Below are 25,543 nucleotides of genomic sequence, written 5' to 3'. Positions count from 1 at the left end.
CGTCCCTCCGGCTTGCCGTTACCGCCAGCAGGCGTCCCATTTTGATTGGAGCCCCACGGGCCGGAAAGGCAGCCTTTCACACTGGAGGGGGCGTGGCCACCGCTCGAGGACGGAGGAATTGGGCGGTTGAAGAGGAACAACCCAAGAACAAAGAGGCGGCTGCCGTACGGGTTCCCATAGCAATGGAGTTCTTGCTCACACTTTATTTTCTTAAATTTAATCTTTAAACATTTATGTTAAAATCACACATGTACACAGTTCAAAGTGTTATGTGCCAATAATGAAACCATAATTTACCTACCTCACCACTTCCTGTCTCCAGGAAAACTGCTTTCAACTTTTTCAGTTTTTTGGGGGAGCTTTTTACTATCATATTCCCAGATAATATTATTGCTATGTTAATTTTAAACATTATTTACTGAGTATTACAGAAGAAGACTTCCTTTTCTCTTACTGAATTTTCAAACGTTATTTCTAATTGGACGTTGACTGCCCAGGCTAAGGTCTTGTGAACTGACAGAGACATTTACAGTATTTTATCTTTGCTCTATTTACTCATTTTCAGGAATTTTTGCATTTCAGTCTTTTTTTTTTCCTCCAATAGTAGAGACGACTTACTAGTCTTTGTTTATAATAAACTGAAATATTTGGGACTGATCTTGACACTCTTAACATGTTTTGGCAGACATCAAGATCAGTCCCAAATATTTCAGTTTATTATAGACAGTTTTCTACTTTTGTTAAGTTGACGGATGTCTAAAGCAAAATTTGTTCTCTAAAAAATTTTTCTGTCATCTACTGATACCCTCTTTTCTCCCTTTGATCACTTAACAACCTCCTCAGCAGGGCGTGGTGGCTCACGCCTGTAATCCCAGCACTTTGGGAGGCTGAGGCGGGCAGATCACCTGAGGTCAGGAGTTGGAGACCAGCCTGGCCAACAAGGTGAAACCCTATCTCTACTGAAAATACAAAAATTAGCCGGGCGTGGTGTGCGCATGCCCATAATCCCAACTACTCAGGAGGCTGAGGCAGGAGAATTGCTTGAACCCGGGAGGCAGAGGTTGCGGTGAGCCAAGATCACGCCACAGCACTCCAGCCTGGGCAACAGAGCGAGACTCTATCTCAAAAACAAACAAACAAAAAAACCAAGCTCCCGGATTTTTCTTTTTCTGTTTTGTTTTGTTTTAGAGACCGGGTCTCACATGTTTCCCCGGCTGGCCTGGAACTCCTGGGCTCAAGCAATCTTCCTGCCTCAGTCTCCTAAATAGCTGGGGTCTCCTGGATTTTTGACATTGCTAACATTAACAGGAATTTTTCAATTTTTAGTTGTTTCTACCCTTCAGATTTCCTCTAAGTGGGTTGATTTCCACCAGGGGTTGGCAAGCTGTGAGGAGTCAAACACAGCCTGCCAACTGTTTTTGTATGGCCTGAGAGCTAAGAATAGTTTTTACATTTTTAAGTGGTTGAAAGAAATAAAAAATTTCCTGACACATGAAAATTCTGTGAAATTAATATTTCAGTGTCCGTAAAGCTTCGTTGGACTCCATGGGCATACCCATGCATATTTACTCTGTCACAATACAAGAGCAGAGTTATGTGGCAGAGTTGAGTAGTCATGACAGGTTGTGTGGGCCCACAAAAGCTAAAACATTTATTATCTAATTCTTTACAGAAAAAGTTTGCTGACCCTGGTTTACAGCATTCCTCAGGTCCAACATGAAAAGGGGGAGTTCAGGCTGAACAAATTGTTTTTTTAAATCTCCCAAGAATGTTCTGTTCTTTGTAGGAAAACTTGGTCTTCTTTCAGGAAATGTACTTTCCTAGGCCGATCCCAAATCGCATTCTGGAATGAGAAGATTCACAATGAAAAACTAAGATGCCTGCACAATATTGCAAAAGGTTGTTTTTATTGTGGGCAAAATTACATACCTGGAGATATTTACTTTGTCCTCTGGTAGGCAAGCCTGAGACTGTGTGATGGGGAAACCAATGACTGCTCCCTGCTGGGCTTTGAATGTAGCCAGAGGCATTTGGATGGGGAGAAGGAGGCAGGCCCTGCCACCTTGTGGAACTGAGGCTAGAGGCAGCCAGGAAGAGACCCTATGATGGGACCCTTGGAAATGTGTCCTTTCTCCATTGCATCTTTTGATCCTTCCTCCTTTCCTACTTCCCCCTCCTTTGATGACACCTCTACACCCACAGGCTAAACACTGAGCTTCTAGAGCCAGACTATATGAGTTTGAATTTCAACCATTTTACATGCTGGCTTTGTAGCCTTGGGTGGGTTTCACAGGCTCTTTAAATCAGTTCATTGAAGGCCATTCAGAGCATGATCAATGTGCTGGCTTACCAAAAACTGTCTCTTTTAGCTGTTTATACTTTTTTTTTTTTTTTTTTTTTGAGACGGAGTTTCACTCTGTCGCTCAGGCTGGAGTGCAGTGGCATGATCTCAGCTCACTGCAACCTCTGCCTCCCAGGTTCAAGCAATTCTCCTGCCTCAGCCTCCCAAATAGCTGGGGCTACAGGCATGCACCACCACGGCTGGCTAATTTTTGTATTTTTAGTATAGACAGGGTTTAACCATGTTGGCCAGGCTGGTCTCAAACTTCTGACCTCAAGCAATCTGCCCGCCTCAGCTTCCCAAAGTGCTGGGATTACAGGCATGAGCCACCACGCCTGACCGATTTTTTTTTTTTTTAATTGAGACAGGGTCTTACTCTGTCACCCAGGCTGGAGTGCAGTGGCGCGATCTCCACTCACTGCAGCCTCTGCCTCCTGGCTTCAAGCCATCCTCCCACCTGTCTCATGAGTAGCTGGGAATACAGGCATGCGCCACCACACCGGCTAATTTTTTGTATTTTTGGTGGAGATGGGGTTTCGCCATGTTTCTCAGGCTGGTCTTGAACTCCTGAGTTCATGTAGTCTGCCCACCTTGGCCTCCCAAAGTGCTGGAATTACAGGTGGAAGTCACTGCACCCAGTCTATTTATACATTTTATAGTAATTTGTATTAGACAGGTTACAGGGCCTGTGGAGGTAGTGAGACCTTGGGAATCCATGTTTCTGTGATTAAACATGTTGTGCGATTTTCTCCTGGCTCTTCTGTCCTCTACTCTCAAGTCCCTTGATCTTGGCTTATCTTAGTTACCCTTCCTCCTCCCTCAAAGTCTTTGTGACCCTCTCCTCTCTATGACCCTGTGTCCTCCTCTCTCTTCCCCTTGGTATAATATGGCTTTCAGTGATTTGGCTTTTTGTTAACTGGTCAGCTTCCGGTTATATAATCTCTCTGTGCCTCAGTTTCCTTTTGTGTAAAATGGAGATAATTATCACAAAGATTAAATAGCTTAGAACAGTGCCTGTTTAGCTTAGCTATTGTTATCATTATGTCCCAAGTCTTCTAATAGGCTTTGTTAAGTATAGTAGCCAAGGGTGGGTATGCTTGGCATGATATGGAAGTAGGAAAGCACTGTAGCATACCATGATTTGATGGCTAGAGGTGATTTGGGAGCAAGGGTAGATGCATTATCTGGAGTGAAATTACTAGCCGAAGAGGCAAACAACCACCAGAACAGTTATGGGACTTGTCAACATTCCTCAGGAACACTAAGAATACCTGGAGAAGGGAAAAAATAAAGGACCAGGAATCCAGAGTTGCATTGAGTTGGGTCGATCCAGACACCTAGTGTTTGGGTAGTAGGGAGGTTAGAAGATTTGATAATTTTCATGTTGCAGACCATGATAGTTTGTACACAGGAACCAGTCTGTGGAGCACACTTAGAGTAGCACTTAAAAAAACAAAAACAAAACAGGGTCTCATTATGTTGCCCAGGCTGGACCACAGTGGCACGATCACAGTTCACTGCAGCCTCAACCTCCCAGGCTTAATCTATCCTCCTGCCTCAGTCTCTTGAGTAGCTGGGACTACAAGCACACAGCACCATGCCAGTTGATTTTTGTATTTTTTCATAGTAACAGGTTTTCACCATGTTGCCCAGGCTGGTCTCAAACTTCTGGGCTGAAGTGATCCACCCTCCTCAGCCTCCCAAAGTGTTGGGGTTACAGGAGTGAGTCACCATGCCCAGCCCCCAAATATATTTTAAATCTCAGTGAACTGACACCATCAACCATCTCAGTCACCCAAACCAGACAACTGGGGGTCACCTTTGATCCTTCCATTTCTGTCATTCCCCTTATCAATCAGAGGTGTTAATTCTTCCTCCTTTAGGTCCTCTGTTACATTGGTGGCCCTGAATGAACTACACTTTTGATGTTCATGCTTTTATATGAGCCACTGTAATTCAACAAAATAGAACAGAATTGACATTGTGCCAGTTCTGGGCTTAGGCCTCAAGAAAGCCTAGCAGCTTCTACTTTTGTGCTCTTGGGAACCCTAAGCTGCCATGTAAGAAGACCACATGAAGAAAAACCCAAGACTACATGGAGGAAAACTAAGGAACACAGCTGATAGCTAGAAGTTCCAGACATGACCTAGTGGAACTGGTCCAGCCAGCCCTCAGCTGCTTGAACCATACTAGCTGAGGCACAAAACATGTGAGGAAGCCAGGCCTCCAGACATCATATGAGATGAGTCATCTCTGCTGTGCCCTGCCCATCCTGATCTATAGCAACTTGAGATATAAAATGATTGCTGCTTTAAGCCACTAAATTTTAGGGTGGTTTGTTGCACAGCAGTAAACAACAGTCCTTTAGCAATGCCTTTGAATACACATTTATCAGATCTGGCTCCATTTCTGAAAAAGCCTCTTAACCAGTCCCTGCTTTATACCATAGTTCCAGCTACTTGGGAGGCAGAGCTAGGAGAATGGCATGAACCTGGGAGGCGGAGTTTGCAGTGAGCCGAGACTGCACCACTGCACTCCATCCAACCTGGGCGACAGAGCGACTCTGTCTCAAAAAATTAAAAATAAAAATAAAAATAAAATACTGTGCCCTTCAGATATCCATGTTGTCAGAGTAATCTGTCTAAACTATTATTTTTCTGGTGTTTAAAATCCTTCAAGTTCTGTCACCTAAACAAAAGCTCCTTAGGATTCTGTGATCTGTTTCTCATTTGTCCTTTCTTCTGTATCCCCCAAGCCTGCCTTTGCTCTCCATGCTCTTAGTCATTTGGAACCTCTTGCAACCACTGAATGTCATGATCTTTCTATACCTCTGTGCCTTTGCACATGCTATCCCTTCTCCCTAAGATATCCTCTCTTAAGCTACAAAGACTTTAAACAAAACCCCTCAGGGATCACCCCCTCCAAGCAGCTTTGCTTGAAAACCTGCACCCCTAGGCTGAGTTGGATGCCCTTCCTTTGTGTCTTTATCATGCCAGTTACATCAATCATTTGTGGACATGTCCATCTCCTTCATTGTTTAAATAATTTCCATCTTGACCTGTACTCAACTAAGGCTTTGCAATGTCACTCAGTGGCTAAAAACAGGTTTGAAGTCCCAGAGCTGAGAACTACTATCTGGAATGATCGCACAGATAAAACTGTGAGAGAGCCTGTCAAATAGTTACAATTTCATTTTTATGATATGTTCATTTTGAAAACAAAGGCACTGATATGAGACTAGGAAAGAAAATGTCATGAAGTTTCAAGTAGTATGTGAAATATAAATACAATAAAACTTTAAGTAGATATCCAACCACACGTTTTATTGGGGTTTTATTGCAATCTACTTTCGGCAGTAAGGGGAAAGTGAGCATGAAAAGAACTCCAATCAGACTTTATTCAACAAAGTAGCTTTTCATGAATGCTTCAGGTCAGTGTATGATCAGCTCAGCTTCCAGTATCAACTTGAGTACCTCATCATGGATATTTATGCTAGAATGACAACAGTAAGGCATTGCAAAATCCAAAGTCATCTAATATTAAACCATACTTTACATAATTTGTAGGACAGTATAATACTCTACAATAAATAAGGATTTTAAAAAATGTGTTGCTTAGCCCTTGTTGAACTAAATTCAATTACTAGCTTATTCTAAGTACTCCAGTTAATAAACGTTTGATTGTACTTAAAGAACTCTGACTTCTCCAAAGATAAAAAAATTAGTTATTTGTCTTGACAAAAATTAAGCTTAAAAAGCACATTCACACTTGTCCTTAAAAGCATGTTTACATCATATATGAGAGAACTTTTCATGCCTGACATGGCTTATATGCAAAAACAGTCATATGCAAAAGACAACTAGAGGGCAATTGTCCCATCCCCACTTCCTCCAAAAAGCCACACTCGGCCTCAGTGTAAAAGTTATATTTTATTGCCATGCTACAAAATGTATGAAGTTGGCACTGATAGGGAGAAATAGAGAACAAAGGGTGGGAAGGGATAGAGGGCAAATTATGTTGTTACATATACAAGGTTTTATTTTAATTAACAGTGGTTACGTTTTGCCAATATTAAAAATGCAAACCAAAATTTAAAATGCTGATCTGAAACAGCATTAAGATACAATTTATGCATAGTACAGTATCACTTATGTCCTTTATTAGAGAAATACGGAATGTTTATAAAAGAAATTAACCATGGGGGTAAAATTCATATTTCATATACAGTTTGGCAATGGTAGTCCCACTGTTAGACAATTTTTTATAAAAGAAAAAATTAAAAATCTAATAAGCTACCTTTATACAAAGTTGCTATATTTATGCCTTTACGTAGGAAAAAAACATTTATAATGCAAATGAGGACATACAATAATCTTACAATATTATACAATGTAATGAAAATAAAACATAACACAAAGTTTGTCCTTTATAAAATGTATATTTTGCATTACTAATGCAAATGTGGCACACTGGTGACTACTGTACTATTAATACCAGTCTGTTTCCATGCTATAATTGTCCAATTGCCATAGAACTGCAATTATAATGATGCTACAAAAGAACTGTGTTATACCCCAAAAAAATGAGGAAGTAGGGATGGGGAACAGGGATGTAAAGAACAGGAAAGATAGATAGGGGGCTGGTTTGGGCAGAGTATACTGTGGTATGTCATAAAATATTTGTTAATTTTTCAAGCCAAAAACATTTTCTTTACATTCTGTAATTTCGTACCAATGCCTTTATTCAAATTTGGCAAACATCAAGGAAAAGGTAATTAGTACCATATACCTCACACATCAGAAATATGAATGAGATGCCAATACATCAGTTACTTGTGAATGATGTCTCTGATGGTATGTCTACTTCAAGAATATATGTATTTATACACACACACTACACATTGCACAAAACATTTGGGCATTATAGGTTAGGAATAGCACAGGGGGAATTGGGAAGTACTTTTTCATCTGTTAAAACCTTTACCTCTAGGCAAAAATATGGCGGCACATTGTTGGGAAATTATGAAAACATAAGGCCCCTGTCCCATTTTTAATAGAACATTATTGAGGTACATTTTTATATGCTGTGCCACAGTTTTGGCGAGGGGAAGGAGATTAACAAACACTAGCTTGACTTGTTCTATTTATAACATTGAACGGTGGAGAGGGTCAACATTAGTATCTATAAAAACAAAGATTGCTTGGCAAATTTTCCTAAGTCCCAGATGTGATGTATTCTGGATATACTGGGAAGTGAAAAGCTTTTTGCTGAATCTTCAAGAGTAAAGTGCATATCTCATCACTCCACAGCAGCAGTAAATAAAAGGAACTATTTGCCAGTCTTCCTGGAGGGAGGGAAGGCACCATATTTTCATTTTTAAAATAAGATGAAACTGGGAAATAAAACACACTAAGAAAAAACACAAGTAATACCAATATCAGTTTCCAACCCTGGCATGGGATAGATGCTGTTATGATTTATATGGATAAATCAGTATTCTATTTGGAGGGAAAACATTAACAATGATTATATTTCCAAAACCAAAAAGAAGGATCACATGGTCTACCAACAGAATTATCTAAAATTAGATCTGCCTCAGAAAATCTGAGATATATGGCCATAATTATATGCTAATAAAATATTAATATTTCATTCTAAAATGCACCTAGTAATAGGTACATCTTTCCAGGACACAGCTTAATGCCCATTACTAAACTACTGCAAAGGACAAGTAGTATTCTAAATTACCTTTTATTAAATAGGAACACAAGTGATTTCTAGAAGACATCTAGAAATTAACACCAGTTGTATATATCTTCCTAATACTCTTATAGTACCTAAAATCAAATTCTTAGCAAATTGGTCCCATTTTCATTTTTAAAGCACACAGTATTTAAAGCATAAACTGTAATGATTATATTGGAGTTATCTAAAAAAATAAAAACTAATTAGAATCCAGAGGAAATAATGAAAAGGATGACGGAAAGAATAAAGTATCCAACCTCCAAAATGAATAAATAGATCAGCCCTTTCATTTGGAGATTAATGTTCTGCCTTGACTGGTTGTTTCAGAAAAAAACTATGTGCATTGGTTCCATCATAATTCTTATTCCACGTTACAAAAACTATTACATAAATTTGGCACAATTAGCAATTTACTCAGAAGAAAGGATAGTGGAACAATGTATTAAAAATGGAACCTGCATCACGGAAACTGCACACCTATACCACTGCTCTCTTTTAAGGGAACAGTGAACACTTTAATAAGCACCAAGTTCACAAGGGAACAAAAGGGGGAAAAGAAAATTCTGCTATGCACATAGAATGATAAAATACACTGATATTGATTTATAATAAAGACACTAAAATGGCACTGAAAACGATAAAGACACCTTTAATAATTTATTTTCTTTATAATGATCCCACTCTATTGTTCTCCTAATCCATCACTGTCCTATGATTCGGTTATTTACTGAATAGGTTGGATGCTAATATGACTAAAACTTTTTCATGCTAAATTAACCTTAGTTATATCTGGTAGATCCAGATCATAATCTCAAACTTCCTCATATTTAGAGGAAATAGTAAAATATTTTGCAAGGTTACCTAACCTTTTTCCACTCTACCTTCTCTCATATTCTCTAATGTTTAGGAAATTGGAACATCTTTGATTTTCCAAGAGTATGACATACGGAGACTCTTCAGTTTATATAAACTTTAATTCATTTTAAATCCTAAATTATGATACAATCTCATTGCTACAAGACTTCCACTGCACCTGCTATGCTGGCAACAATATTAATATTTCATGGAAATCAAAGGATAATCAAAGATCCCGCTACAAGTAAACGGACAGCAGAGCTGAGGAACACTAGAGTGGGCAGAGTACAACTGCAGCGTGTAGCTGGGGGAATTACTGCTAAAGTGCTGGGGAAGAGTGCCCACAGAGAAAACACGGTACACCTTGAGGGAACTTTGCATGTTAAAAGTATCTTCCTTTTTTTCTCAGTTGCTAAAGAGATCACCTATGGACACAAGTAAATTTAGAATTGAGAGAATGTTTTTATCAACTTGAAAAGTAAACAGCATATAAATAAATACTGGACAAGGGCAACCCTGTTACAGAATAACAGTAAGTTCCAAATGAACCTTCAAAACCATAATTTGACAAAAATGCAAACAACAATGAACACATAATCCAATTTCAAAACTATATACAAACTCAAACATTTTAAATTGAAAAGGACATAAAGCAACAAAATAAGACATCCCAAACACCAAAGAAAAAACTGAAGATAAATGGAAACCTAATGGCACAAATGCCTCCAGAAAACAATGTTTTGTCAATAATCTATAGGAGAAAAACTTTCAAGAGATTGTGGTTCAGATTTTCAAATGTTTTTGGGTAAAGTGACCTGAGACTGATTCTTGAGCCTATTATAATTCTGAGTAAGATATGTGGACATGCCCTTCAAATGACATCATGAGATGAGTAAATAGAAAATCTTGTCTCCTTCTTGCCTTTCAGTACACCAACAGCAAACCATACTCATGGACACAGGCTGCTTTCTAGTAACACTGAAGACAAAGGAGCTGACTGGTATAAGAGGAGGTGTGGTACTTGTTTCCTTTACATATGTTTTGGCTCAAGTAAAAAAGCCTTTAATTAATGAAATAAAGGATTCCTCATGTTACATGCTGGAGGCCACATACTGTGAACACTGAATCTACGAGCATTACTTTCAAAGCCTATAGTTATCTGTTAGCAATGCACATTGTCAAGAGGCTTTATAAAAAGTTTTAAAAGCCAACTATGACTTAGACATGAAAGATATGTGTTAAGTCCAGAATATTGATAAAAATCAACCAGCATGTCATTCACTTCAACTTTCATTTTAAATAGGCACTGTGAAAACAGGAATGCTGCTGTACAACGAGTAGTATATAATGAAATTAGTGTTCTTTAAGGAGTACCTGCTCTACATTAATTCCCTTTAGTTAAAGATGCACATGAAATACTCAGAAAAAAATTTTATCAGTCTATAAAAGGAATTAGTATTTAGAAATGAAAATGAAGTACTTGCATCTTCATTTTTAAAAACTTCACAAAGGTGCAAACAACATAATGCTTTCCAGGCTCACATGGGCAGATCAGTACTATTGTGTCTAGTTTTCCTAGATGTACCATCATCTCGTGGCAGTGCTTTCTGCAAATTTGACATAGCAGCAGTTCTCTCGATGTCTATCACGGCATACAGCTCTGTGCGCCTGGTAGGGGTTTGTGGAAGGGGAGTTGTAGGCGTTTTTGGAGTCTGAGGGTTGTCAGAGTCACTGCCACCTTCCAAGTCAACCTGTATGTAATTAAGCTGCCTGTGTTCTAAACTTGGGCGTCTGATATCAAAGTTAAAGACTGTAGGTGTACAGTCCCGACGCCTTGAATATTCTATTTTGTGAGCACTTGCCGGCACTGTTACATTCTCTGTATTTACATAGTTATGCATTGGATCTAGATTATTATGGTAGCCATTTAGAGATGGGGTCTTTGGTCCTAAATTGTCATCTTCATCCCTACTTAGCTTGCGGGCTTCCCAAACAGGAGGCAAAGATGGTAGATTTTCATAGTTTAATAATGCAGTTCTTCTCTGAGCTGAGTTGTTGATATTCTGGGTATCTGAGGTACTGGTGGATGTCAGACGACCTCTCCTGACCCCTGAGGCACTAGGGATAGATAGCCCATTTATATTTTCATACACCAGTTTGTTAACAGAGGGTGCATCTCTTCGTTCATCACTGTCATAGCCAGTGTCCCATTCTGTGTTATTTGCTCCACTTCCACTAACTTGATCTCTTCCAAGTTGCTCCAATTTCTCTTTTTCCATTAATTGCTTTTGAACAGGCGTTGGCCCTAAAACAAATTTGACTCCTTCAGGTTCAAGAAGAATCTGAGGATCCCTGTCCTCAATACTACTTGGTTCTTCTTTTGGTGTGTTGCTTTCAGCGTTAGAAACCCTCGCCTCCAATGGAACATGCACACTTGTGCGGTTTTTCCGCTCTTCTTGCACACCTGTAGTGTTGACATAGGTATGTACCTAAAACAAAACAGAAAGTGAATTAATTTACTTAAAAAAACAAAACTGAAAAAAAGCCTGACCACATCAGTTAATTTTATTAACAAGTTAATTTTATTAACTTTCTCTCCAAATGTACCCTTACTTCAAAACTTTTGCAACTATTTTTTTATTAATAAAAAGGTGGAAAGAGAGAAGAAATGTAGAAATGTCTTCCTAATTTGATAAAAGAGTAATGACTTTAAAATAACATGCAGGCTGGGTGCAATGGCCCACGCCTGTAATCCCAGCACTCTGGCACACTGAAGCGGGTGGATCACTTGAGGTTAGGAGTTCGAGACCAGCCTGGCCAACGTGGTGAAACCCCGTCCCTACTAAAAATACAAAAATTAGCTGGGCATGGTGGTGAGCGCCTGTAATCCCAGCTACTCTGGAGGCCGAGGCACGCAAATCACTTGAACCCGGGAGGCAGAGGTTGCAGTGAGCCAAGATTGCACCACTACATAGCAGTCTGGGCAACAGAGTGAGGCTCCATCTCAAAAGATAAAGTAACATGCAGCATTATATTTGATTGTTAAACATGATAATTATGCAAAAAATAAAAATCAGGAACAAAATAGGGATTATCATTTTGCTGCTGTTGTAGAGGTTCTCAAAGCATTAAAATATGATCCAGAAATAAATAACTTTGAAAAGAGATAAATTTATCCTTATTTACTGATGATCTGACTATATAAGATAAACTCTACTAGATTTAATAAGAGTTCTGTAAAATGCATAGATATAAAATAAATGCCACCTAGTAAGAAATTATCACTATTTAGAAAAGCTTAATGGTATTTTGGGGAGATAATATAAAAATATTTAGAAAGGCCGGGCGCAGTGGCTCACGCCTGTAATCTCAACACTTTGGGAGGCTGGAGCAGGTGGATCACTTGAGGTCAGGAGTTCAAAACTAGCCTGGCCAACACAGTGAAACCCTGTCTCTGCTAAAAATATGAAACAATTAGCCGGGTGTGGTGGCCTGTGCCTGTAATCCCAGCTACCTGGGAGGCTGAGGCAGAAGAACTGCTTGAACCCGGGAGGTGGAGGTTGCAGTGAGCTGAGATCACGCCACTGTACTCCAGCTTGCGCGACACAGAAAGACTCACGTAATTACGGTAAATAAGAACTCATTATGTACAGAACACAAAGAAACTGATTTTAAAAACACTAAAAACTTTTTAATATGACATATGGTTTACAAAACATAAGTATAACTAATTAATACAGAGGTTCCAACCAGATACTTCATTCCACACATGAAAACTAGAATAATCAGGAACACTAAATAACTCCGTAACATTAACAGCAAAATCTACCTTCCTACTAGTAGTTCACTGACTGTAACGGCTAAAATATGAAAAGCAGCATAAACTCTTAATCCATTGGACGTTCTTATAATGGGAACTGACCATTAGTTATGCCTTTCTTAATCTATAGATGTTCCTCTTCTGTGAACCCACAAGCTACTGTAATGCTAAGTTCCCCTGAATGCCCGCATATATTTGAGCATAAGCCAGCAAATATATGCTATTTCCTCTGATTGTTCACTACAAAAGTAATTTACAAACAGATAAACTTCAAGCTGAATAAAATCGTCTAGTTTTAGCACAGTGGTACCCTGACTCTGAACAATCATTATTGCTGTTACACCGTAGCATATGCTTACTTGTTCCTCAGCCACAAGCAAAGGATGTGTAGATTCTTCCCCTACTGAAGGCAGGCGAGCACTTCCCACAGAAGGATGTCTGCTTGAAGGATGGGATGAAGCATCTCCAAATGAGGGATATCGGGGATATCCATTAGGTAAGTTCTGAGCAGCAAATCCTGGAGCTGAGTTTTTTTTTATTGGTTTAAGGAAAAGGGGGGTGGGGGCAGAGAGAATAAAAATGATTAAGAATCGAATCTGTACTGAGAGGATTATGAGAGGTCTTTCTGCCAAGACAGCAGAAATCAGAGCACAAATAGTATTACTCCCACTCCATATTTTAGATAATATGAAATACTAAATGTTTTCATTTTTAAAATATTTGAAGTACATAGAACTACAGCTTTTTTTTTTTTTTTTGAGATGGAGTCTCGCTCTGTCGCCCAGGCTGGAGTGCAGTGGCGCGATCTCGGCTCACTGCAGGCTCCACCTCCCAGGTTCATGCCATTCTCCTGCCTCAGCCTCCCGAGTAGCTGGGACTACAGGCATCCGTCACCACGCCCGGCTAATTTTTTTGTATTTTTTTAGTAGAGACGGGGTTTCACCGTGTTAGCCAGGATGCTCTCGATCTCCTGACCTCATGATCTGCCCACCTCAGCCTCCCAAAGTGCTGGGATTACAGGCGTGAACAACCGTGCCCGGCCTACAGCTGTTTTTAAAAACTGACAACCATTATACTTCTGTTATCCAACGGTGATTTATAGTGTGTTATTGACTAAATATCCATAATCTGTATCTTACAACTAAATGTCTGTTATTCAAAATGTGAGAGGGAAAATGGGTACCTACTTGTAGGTGTTCGAGGTGTTCTAGGGACTTCCAATTCTGTCTGATGATTATTCCTTTCTACAACTGGCTCTTCCACCACATTTATACTATTATTTTGCATAATCTCTTGCAACATGTTAAATAATTCTTCTGCACGGGCACACTTAAAGGCAAAGATTCCTACAAATATAAACCAAAAGGGAAAAATAGTTAACATACCTTTGGAAAAACTATGGGAACACTTGACAAAGAGCAGAATTGTAAAGTAAGCATTCTATGCACCAAGAGTAAGAAATCCCTTTAAAATAAATATCTGATAAATTAATGATTATTCCCTGTTTCAAAACAAGCCCCCGCCAAAAGTTTACAGAATAATTTTCATTTGTCTAAGGGAGATGGCCCAAAACAAAGCTGATGAAATCAAGACCTGCACACTTAAGGCTCGTCTGTTTCTAACAGCAGGGGGAGCCCAACTCACTACTCCAAGGTGATCATCTGCCATGTAACAGGCCCCTTGGAAAGTCCCTAGGTGTTTTCCAATTGCTGTCTTGTTTAATTATTACAATAATTATAAGATAGGTATTACCATTTCCCTGTTATAGAGAAGAAATTTAACATTCAACAGAAGTCCTGTAACTTGTCAAGGCCATTCAAGTAATAGGTAGTAAAAAAATCAATGATAAAGACATTTAGTCAATTTAGCAGGCCCAGTCATTTACTGAAAAATCTTAAAGGTAACACGAGCCAAAATGTCTCACATAGACAATGTGCTTAATAAACACTTGATAAATGAATACATAGTATACTATATCTTTTCTTAACAATCTGTTTATTTTGGGATTTTCATAAGAAAAATATTAATCTTTATATACAGAATAGCTGAAAGAATAATATTTCAAATATAATAATTGGAAAAAGAAACAAAGATTCTACCTTGTCCAGTTTGACACCTTCGACCACTTTCAAAAGAAAAGAGATTCGAGTCATAGCCATAGCGTCGCAGGCAGAGGTAGTGCCATTTTACTGAGTCACGTTTGCGGGTGTATAAAATCAGTTCTGTGTCTGTAAGTTCCATTATGCCAGAACCTAACTCATTCCCATCATCATCCACATTAATGACCTAAAAAAAAAAAAAAGGTGACAGTCGTGCAAATATTTCACCAATTCGTCAGGAAAACGCATTGTTGCTAATTAGTTATTTGTAATTTGTTAGTTCATTCATCAACCAATGTGTGTGTCAGGCATGGACTATGTAGCAGTGTAACACCAGTTCAGATCTGTAAGAAATTTACATTTCCACTGGGGAAACAAAACATACAAACACAAAACAGTGTATGATTAATTGACAAATGAATGCAACAGTGGCTGCAGAAGGCAGGAAATGTGGCCTAAGGTTGTTGAGACACCTTCATGTAAGAGGAGGAGGGCCTTTAGCTGGACCACTAGTATAAATAAATTGACACAGAAAATAAAATCAGGGGGGAAATCCAGTGGGTCAGGAGATAAAGGGGACATCATAAAAACACAATGTTAAAGCAGAACAAAAAAGTACCTTTCAAAGAGACCGAAATAGATTGGTACAGAGTTCATATAAGGAAAGGTTTAGTACTGCTGAGCTTCAAAACACGTCCAAAGACTAGAGCAGTAGATAACACTTAGGGAGAAGTTACTATTCCCCGGGAGTGGGAGAAGAGCTTTATATGTATTTTTCTCATTTAACCCTCATAACAATCCTAGACTACACTGTACAAAAATGGAACTAAAACCCAGTAATAATGTAACCTGCCCAAGGTCACAAAGCTTATAAAGTAACAGACTTACACCTAGGTTTGTGTGATCAAGGCTACTCTTTATAACAGATCAAGGTCAGATTATCAGACACAAAACAGCTATAGGAGCATTTAGCCTATAGGTAAAATAACACCACAGAAGTTTTAGCAAACAGGTTAGTAAATGATGAAAGAAGATTAATTTGATGGTGACTACAGGATGAATCAGAGGGTGACTTGAAGTAGAGTCAAGAAATCCCACAGGCACGCATTAACATAATAACTGAAAGATAGTGATGAGATTGAAAAGGCAACCTGTAAAATGGCATTTTAAAAACAGTGTTACCACAACAGTGTGGCTAATAAGATACAGAGGACCAAAGGAAAACTAAAAAAAAAAATTCCATACTGTAAGAAAATGTTGTCATTGTTTATTAAATCAAGAAAGGGTGGAAAGAAAGGGAAATAGAAGGGTTTGGCGATGAATGCCAGGAATAAGATTTTTTTTTTTTCTTGAGACAGAGTCTCGCTCTGTCGCCCAGGCTGGAGTGCAGTGGCATGATCTTGGCTCACTGCAAGCTCTGCCTCCCGGGTTCACGCCATTCTCCTGCCTCAGCCTCCTGAGTAGCTGGGACTACAGGCGCCCGCCACTACACCCAGCTAATTTTTTTTGTATTTTTAGTAGAGACGGGTTTTTACCATGTTGGCCAGGATGGTCTCGATCTCCTGACCTCGTGATCTGCCTGTCTCGGCCTCCCAAAGTGCTGGGATTACAGGCGTGAGTCATCGCACCCAGCCTAAGATATGTTAAGTGAAATAAAGAACACCCAACTAGGCAGTAAGATATATAACTCAACCAGTTTTACTGACCTTAAACTTGTTCCGATGGTTATCTGGGACAGTGTCTTTATCTGGACAGCTACAACAGCTACCCATGGCTTCTTCAGAAGACCATGTGTGCACTACATGAAAAATAATTTGGAAAATGTATTAGATGAAGGATACAACAACTGTAAACAGAAAAAGACTTTAGAAATAATCTAACACAAACATTATTCTGATGCAGAAAATTAAGTCCAACAAGGTATATGGCTGCAGCTAGATTTTATACAGCTAGCTAGTTGATTTTACTCAGTAATAATGAGAATAAATTTTGTGAGGCAATAATACTGTCACACAAATCTCAAATTTCTAGTTAAATTTCCAAAGGTCACCTATTCTAAAATCATCTAAAAAACAAACCAACTTAAGGTCTCATATATATTATTTAAATAATTAACTTGTGTTCAAGAGTTAATGAAATTAACTCTTTGTGGCTTATCAGGAATTTCATGTCCTTCTTTAGAGAGAGAGAGAGAAACAGAGAGACAGAGACAGAGACAGGCAGGCAGATATTATGTTGCCCAAGGCTGGGTTCAAACTCCTGGGCTCAAGTGATCCTCCCACCTCAGCCTCCTGAGTAGCTGGGACTACAGGACTGCCAGGCCTGGCTTGTTCTTCTTTAAATAAAAAATCACCAAAGGGATGGTAAACTTCTGGGGCAGGTATTCTGACTGTTGTTACTCATTGTAGTATCTTTTATGTCTCCACAAGACAAGAGCTCATTGGTAATTAAAACAAAATCAAATTTCGAATAGTTCATTGGTAAGGGGGAAAGACAACTTAAAATTAAGCAGTAAAGTAACACACAGAATACTGGCAAAACTGATACAGTATGTCTATTTAATACTCCTTTCCCACAGAAGGAGAGAGAAGTGGTTATACACCTGACATTGAGTGTTTAAGAACACTCCAACTGAGCAGATAAATAAAATGCCAAAGCATTACTTACAAGTAAGGGAAATAATCATACAGAATATGACAATATATGAAAAAAGGAGGAGGGAAGGAAGCACAGAAGCTACAAAACATTACAAACATAAATTTGATTGAAGCTTGTTGAAAATTATTCAGTGGCTCTCTACTATCTTCAGTTTAACAGTATAAACTCTTCAGTATGATAGATCCGATCAGATGCAAGGTGATCCCTGTCTACAGATCCAGTCTAGACTCTCCCTGCTCTGTTTCAAGCCCTATTCTTAGTCCAGTCAGAATAAACAAGGTGTGGTTTCCCCAGAGCATCTTGGTCTCTCACATCCTTCCAAGCTGCTCCCTTTCTGCTTCTTTCCTTTCTCAAGATTCAACTCAAAGTGCAGTTCCTCTAGGATGCTTTCCCTGACTCTAAGTAACTTGGCAAGTTATACTTACTATGTATGACCGTCATGCATATGCTACCCCAAAGCACCCTGGGCTTCCTAGTATCATAGCATCTATCCCACTTTGTACTGAGTAGAAATTGTGGCTAGTGTCTGTTTATCTGTCTTCTTTCCTCCATTGTGAGCCTCTTGCCAGCAGGGATGAACCTTACTCATTTTTACATTCCTAGTACCTAACACAATACCTAGCATATAGTAGGTGCTATAGGACCTTTGTGATTTAAATGGACTGTATTAAACAAATGTGAAGGATCCCTAGCAGGTTTAAGTATTAAAAAGATGAAAAAGTATACTAGTGTATAAACCAAAAGTGTATATGATAACATATAATAGTAAAGTTAATTAAGACTCATGATATTTGGTATTTTTGCTTTAACTAATATGCCAGCTAGGTATCACAGTACAAGGACACGTAAGTCACCATCTTTGTCTTCAAAGAGCTGTGAGTGTCATGGGGGTGGTGGGGTGGGTGAAGGAGAGAGAGGTAAATAGATAATGCACTGCGATAAACCTTGTATTAGGATATGAGAAGAGTACTGTGGGCACAGGAAAGGGAGCAACTAACTTTCTGGGTTAGGCAGGGAAGGAAGCACTATTTGAGCTGGGATTTAAAAGGAGAGTAGAAACAATGTGCTAAGCAAAGTAAAGAGAAATAAGCACCTGAGACAGACAAAAGTCATGAAATGTCATACCACATTCAGGAGAAAGTGAGGTGTTCGGTAAGACTGGACTACAGGGTAGACTGGAAGACAAATGGGGCCCAACTATGAAGCAGCCTGAATAAGTTAGGGACATGTTCCCTAGATTTGAGACTTGATCTTCCAATGAACTTGAAGCTAGACTGCCTCTAGCGTTCCCACAATAGAATGGCATAAACTCTATCTTGGCCTTTATCACACTCTGTTGCAATGTTTATCTTTCTGCACCATCCACTTTGCTGTGATCCCTTTAAAGATAGGAAATCTTGCCTTGCTCATTTTCCAGGGCACTAAGCATGTCAACTGACATGACACATATTTTTTTTTGAGATGGAGTTTTGCTCTTGTTGCCCAGGCTGTAGTGCTATGGTGTGATCTTGGCTCACTGCACTCTCTGGCCCCCGGGGTTCAAGAGATTCTCCTGCCTCAGACATGGCACATATTCTATAAACATTTAATTTTTTTAAAAAAGTAATGTTTAATATTAATAAATTATAGGATGAGTAATATAAAAATTTTTAAGGGATAATTGATACAGACATTTTTTAAAAGTCTTCTTGAAATTACATATTCATTCTCCCCAACCTCCTTGTGAAATATAAAGAGCTAAAAGATTACTACAGTACGGCTTTTGCCTCAAAAGATGATCCTCCAAAGGAATGTTTTTCAACTTTTTTTTTCTCAAAAGGAGCAGGAAAATCATCCTTCCATTTGGCATCTTCATAAGCTACCTGTTAAGGTAGAACCTCTCATGCTGGCAGGGATATACAGTCATGAGCCACATAACAATGTTTGGTCGGCAACAGACTACATATATGACAGTGGTTCCCTAAGATTACAAGGGAGCTGAAAAATTCCTCTCACCTACTGACACTATAGCTATCACAGCATCACAGTGCAACACATTATTCATGTGTTTGAGATAATGCTGGTATAAAAAAAAACCTACTGCACTGCCAGTGTATAAAAGTATAGCACATTCAGTTACGTACAGTACGTAACACTTGATAATGATAAATGACTATGTAATTGGTTTATTTACTATACTATATATCTATTATTTCAGAGTATACTCCTTCTACTTATTAAAAAAAAAATTAACTGTAAAACAGCCTCAGGCAAGTCCTTCAGGAGGTATTCCAGAAGAAGGTGCAGTTTTTCTAGGGGATGACAGCTCCACGTTATTGCCCCTGAAGACTTTCCAGTGGGACAAGATGTAGAAGCAGAAGACAGTGATATGGATGATTCTGACCCTGTATAGGCTCATGCTAATGTGTGTATTTGTGTCTTTGCCTTAGTTTTTCACAGAAGTTTTAAAGGTTAAAAAAGTTAAAAATTTTAAAACAGAAAAAAGGGTAAAAAGAAAAAATACTTTTGTACAGCTGTAGAACGTATGTGTTTTAAGCTAAGTATTATTACAAGAGAGTCAAAAAGTTTCAAAAAATTAAAAAGTTTATAAAGTAAAAGTTATAGTAAGCTAATTTATTATTGAAGAAAAAAAATTTTAAACAGTGTAGCCTAGGTGTACAGTTTTATAAAGTCTACAGTAGTGTATAATAACATTCTAGGCCTTCACATTCACTTACCACCCACTAACCAACTCACCCAAGAGCAACTTCCAGTCCTGTAACCTCCATTCATGGCAAGTGCCTTGTACAGGTGTACCATTTTTTCTCTTTCATAGTTTTCTTACTGTACCTTCTCTATGTTTAGAAATGCAGATACTTACCATTGTGCTACAACTGCCTATAGTATTCAGTACAGTAATGTTGCTCAGATTTGTAGAGTAGGAGCTACAGACTATACCATATATCCTAGGTGCATAGTAGGCTATACCATCTAGGTTTGTGTAAGTACACTCTATGACATTTGTGCAGTGACAAAAGTGTCTAATGACACATTTCTCAGAATGTACCTCCACCACTATGTGATACATGATTTATATGAGTGGTAGTGCAACCTACCTGGGGACTGTATCCACACTGAATGCTTGAGTTCAGTACAACAATTAATGAAATGTCTAATATGTGATACGAAAGCCTTGTATGTCATGCCAAAGAGAAAGGAATTTATCCTACACATGATGGAAAACCACTGATGTATTTTAAGTAGAAAAGTGAGATGGTCAGAAGTGCATTTTAAATATAACCATATATTTAAATTTAAGTAAGTGTTTAGATCAGAGGAAAGGAAATCAGTTTGGGATTATTAAAAAATGAAATATGATAAAAACCTAAAACAAGAGCAGCAATGGTAGGAATGAAGAAGAAAACAATAAATTTAAGGAACATTTAAGAGGAAAAGTCAGTAGCACCAATAACTGACTTGATATAATGGAAAAAAGAAGCAGCTTCCAGCATGGCAGATGAAGGGTGCTGGGGTTCTATTACCTGAGATACAAAAAACTATAGTCTTCAAGAGGAAGTGATAACGATTTGTTCAGATATGTTCAACTGAGAGCCCAGGGAACGGCCAAGTGCAATAGTTAAGTACATGAGTATGTGTTTGAGGGAGAAGGTAAAACATTAGAACACACGTAGTATTTTAACTCTTGAACACTAGCGCAAGGATAGTATGAAGACTGGTCTGTGGTTGAAATTCTGGGGAAATACAAATGTGTTTAAATACAGGAGTAGAGAGAAGCCAGTGAAGGGAAAAAAAAAAAAAAAAGATCAGAATAGTACAAACTAAGTAAGCATCAAGCAGGAGAGCACCATCCATGGCAGAGACAGATGCCAAACTGCAATGAGCAAGTGGAAGATAAAGAGGTAGCTCCTAGAGGATGGAAACTGGTCTTTCAAGAACTGGTTGAGAAAATAAAGAATAGAGAAGGCTAGGGTGTGAATATATTCAAAAGAGGATATATTACCTGAGTTATGTATTTTAAGATAACACAGATTTATGCAGGCTTAAAATCAGTAGGTCAAGAAAGTTTAAAAACATAGGAAAAACAAAGAAAAGAGAAGGGCTAATTGATGGATCAAAACAGAGGGGGATACTAGAGACGAGTTCCAGGGCCCAGATTGAGAGGTTTACCCAGAGAAGGAGGAATGCTTCATTCTCTGAGGAGAGAGGAAAGACATAAGGGTGGGTGGAATATAAAAAAGAGACTGAAGTAGATAACATTTATCACCCTACATTTCTTCTATAAAAGAGAAGGCAAGGCTTGCAGAACGAGGGACTTGAGAATGGCAGGATTAGTCACCGAGGAGCTACCCAATAAAAGAGAGCAGGATTATTAAGTAGGCTGAGATGAGAGCTCAGCAGAGGCTGCAGAGGCAAGATTATGCTGTTTTGCTAGCTGTGCTCAGCAGTCCACAGGATAGTTCAACTGACCCAGGGACAGAGGGTAAGAGGGCGAGGTTACTAAAGGATGTTGGCAATACAGGGGTTTGAAGTGACAGATCATCACATCCAGTCAGGAAAGAAGTAAAGAAGAGAGCCAACAAAATAGAAAATGGGGCAAAGACTCAAAACAAAACAAAAAAACAGGTGGCCTCAGTAAGGCTAAAGAATAGGCTTAGCATGAGTGAGGGATAGACACAGCTGGAACACAGGCAGTTGTGGCCAATCTTCCAATTCCTGAAAGGAGACTTCTTTAATGTGAAGTTTTCATCCACATCTCTGATTCTTTCCCCTAAACCACAAACTCTTAGGCAAGGGAAAAGGCTAGATACTAGATATTCTGCATTTATGACCACCAGATTAATATTTGAAGACTACATCTGAGCTATGTGACACCTAATAATATGCACTAATATTGTAAACACTTGAGGAACAACCATGTGATCTCATTTGTATACACTCCTCCAAGTTGGTAACTCAACAAAAACACAAATGATTTTATTATGCTCCCTCAAGACAGCAACATACAAAAGCAAGTAGGGTACATTTAAAAACAATAGGTAGGCGGAGGTGGTGGCTCACATCTGTAATCCCAATACTTTGGGAGGCTGAGGTGGGAGGACTGCTTAATTAAGTCCATGAGTTCAAGACCAGCCTGGGAAACACAGTGAGACTCTGTCTCTATAAAAAATAGAAAATTAGCTGGGCATAGTAGCACACACCTGTAGTCCCAGCTACTCGGGAGGTTGACGTGGAAGGATCATTTAAGCCCAGGTGGTCGAGGCTGCAGTGAGCTATGATCATGCCACTGCACTCCAAGCCTGGGCGACGGAGCAAGACTCTGTCTCAGAAACTAAACTAAACTAAACTAAACTAAAGTAAAAGATAGCTTTTGTTTGGGAAGAGCAATGCTGTAACAAGTTTGCTGAATACTTTAAATTAGTAAACACGTCTTAGTTAATAAAAGCCATTTATCCTCGTTCTTTGGGAGTCAGGGGGTGGTGTCAGCAATCAGGAAGCAAAATGATTGCAGTTCAAGAAAACATTATTAAATTCTCTCATTAAAAAATTATAGGCCAGGAGTGGTGGCTCACACCTGTAATCCTAACACTTTGGGAAGCTGAGGTGGAGAATCATGTGAGCTCAAGAGTTAGAAACTGCCTGGGCAACATAGCGGGACCTCATCTGTATTTAAAATAAAAATTAAAAATAATTGTAAATGCAGGCTTAGTGATGTAAAAAATAAATAAACTTCAACTTACCTAGATCTGGCCATTAATATTCTTAGCCTCTGCTGCAGCATCAGGAGTTTAATCATACTTCAAAATACCATGTTTTCTTTGTTTGTTGACTTAACCTAAAAACAGAAGAAAAACATTGAGCATTTCTCATTTCTAAAGAATAATATTCCTTATGAGCTTTCTGGCAGCACGGTTAGTTCAGTTAATCTATTTAAACAAACTCAAAAGTCTAAAAGATTGAATAAAAAGTATTTAATATATAACATCAATTTTAAAAAGTAATATAATATTCACATGTTACCACTCTTTTTCAGAAGAAAAAGATGATAAAAATGTGATAGTCTAAGTTCTATGATGTTTCTGGCTTCTCTACTACAGCTATAATACTTGCACAACTCACTTCTCTATACTTATCTCCACAGCTGTAAAATGAGGGGTTAGGTTAAACCACCTCTTAGGTTCCATTCCAGCTCTAAAAACCCATTTTAGCCAGTAGCAGACTAATTCTCCGTCCCCAGTGACTTTTCCTAAACCTCACTCACCATAATTCCTCTGGAAGAGCTGTCTTCAAAATCCACCCTCCATATCTTCCTACTCCACAAGACCCCTCCAAAACCAGTTCAGACAAGTCAGCAAATCAGAAAATGGACGGTATGAACAAGCATGCCACAGAATCACAGAACAGTGAAATTACAGTGATAAATTACAGTCTAGATTTACAAGAGATTTCAATATATTTTTGAAAAATTTCTGGTCAATTTACCCTTCACAGCACAAAAAAATCAAACTTACTCAAACAGGGACACTAATATTTACTGAATACCTACTCTGTATCAGCATTTTATTAGGGGTTATGGGAAAAGTGTCATTTTAATCTACATACTAACTAGAGAACAAATATAATTGATAGCCAAAATGAACATTTCTAAAACCACATACTCACAGACAGTCAACAATTTCAACTCTGAACTTCAATTTCATATATAAAATCAGCATGCCAGGTGTTGGCTCACACCCCTTGGAGATGCTGCTACACCTCACTTTAAGGTGGGCAGCAATCCAGTCCCTCTTCTTTACTATCCCTTTCTTTTCTCCAGGAGCTCAAATATACACCACGCTTTGTCTCTGGCTTGGAAAACTGCCCAGGGCTGAACTAATTCTACCATAAACCAATTCTTTTAGGTGAATATATACTCTCTTTGCCCGTCTCTTCTAAAATGTATTCTAAGGGATTTTGGCCAATTAAGTCAGAAACATCTCTATTCCTCTCATTCTTCATTCCACTTATAAGCATTCTCCAACCCTTATCCTGCAATGAATTTAATGACTGCACATAAAATTAAGAGAAATGATAGTGATCTACCTATTAACTACCAATGAAAAGTCACAAGCTTTGAAATGAAGTTAAACATATTAAAGAATTGGTGTACCAACTCATTAAGCTCTTAAAAATATTAAAGAGTCCCCACATGAATCTCCAGAAATTATTTTAATCTCTTGAGAATCAATATTTATTCAATTTTATTCTTTAATTATTTTGATTAATGCTGCCAATGTATTATAGAGTTTTTGCTTGCTTTCACTGTTTTTCAGTGCAAATATCCAGCATGTCAGTTGTATCAAGGAGTCAAGATTTTTTGTGCCTCATTTAGAAGAATACTTTTTACAAGAAAATACATTCTGAGTTCTAAGCAACTGACATATCAAAGTACTCCTGGAATGAACATAACCCAATGGACCATGGGTGTCCACTGGATGCCTGAGACACTCTACGACTTCTTACCCCTCTTTGGTTTCTCCCCATTGTTGGAAGACTAAGAACTAAAAGATAATTTGGAGGCAGTAAGGGAAAAGGTGGTTATAGGCACTACATGGAACTATAATCTTATTGTTGTAACATCAGTATTTTTCTATAAAATAGGTATATATAACTGCACTGACTATGACACTTAGTAAAAAAAAAAAAATGCAATTTTACCAAGAGGCTAAAAATTACACTAAATGCTGTCTACCACCACCCCATTTTTCTACAGCAAACTAATTTACCTTACTGTATGCCACACATAGGGTCATTTGGATTGCCTCATTTAATCCAAACAACCAATAAGGTACATATTACCATTATTTCTGCATTCCAAATAAGGAAACCAAGCCTTAAAAAGGTTAGGTAGCTTTCCCAAGGTCAAGAACTGATCAGAAGAGCCAGACTTAAATTTTGATCTGATACCAAAGCCCAAGCAGTTATTAATTAATACACACAAAAATCTTAAAAACCATGTTTAGCATTTAGTATGCACTAGTAAATGTC

General features: G+C 38.4%; 1 protein-coding gene across 7 annotated transcripts in view; it reads right to left on the bottom strand.

The window, feature by feature from the left end:
- Positions 1 to 5,643: 5,643 nt before the first annotated feature.
- FRS2 (fibroblast growth factor receptor substrate 2) overlaps positions 5,644 to 25,543 on the bottom strand; it is a 110,391-nt gene continuing 90,491 nt past the window's right edge. For all 7 annotated transcript variants that reach the window (XM_037996824.2, XM_008003984.3, XM_008003985.3 and 4 more), the window contains 6 exons: positions 23,257 to 23,351; positions 16,567 to 16,658; positions 14,861 to 15,047; positions 13,949 to 14,107; positions 13,121 to 13,284; positions 5,644 to 11,430 (listed from right to left, as the gene is read on the bottom strand). In XM_037996824.2, coding sequence (XP_037852752.1) covers positions 10,480 to 11,430; positions 13,121 to 13,284; positions 13,949 to 14,107; positions 14,861 to 15,047; positions 16,567 to 16,632 — 1,527 coding nt within the window. In that variant the 5' untranslated portion in view covers positions 16,633 to 16,658; positions 23,257 to 23,351 and the 3' untranslated portion in view covers positions 5,644 to 10,479. The remainder of the gene's footprint in view (positions 11,431 to 13,120; positions 13,285 to 13,948; positions 14,108 to 14,860; positions 15,048 to 16,566; positions 16,659 to 23,256; positions 23,352 to 25,543) is intronic.

Source organism: Chlorocebus sabaeus, chromosome 11 (genome assembly GCF_047675955.1).
Source record: "Chlorocebus sabaeus isolate Y175 chromosome 11, mChlSab1.0.hap1, whole genome shotgun sequence".
Classification (NCBI taxonomy): domain Eukaryota; kingdom Metazoa; phylum Chordata; class Mammalia; order Primates; family Cercopithecidae; genus Chlorocebus; species Chlorocebus sabaeus.
Note: the sequence above shows the minus strand (reverse complement) of the source record. Positions and strands in the feature narration are given on the sequence as shown.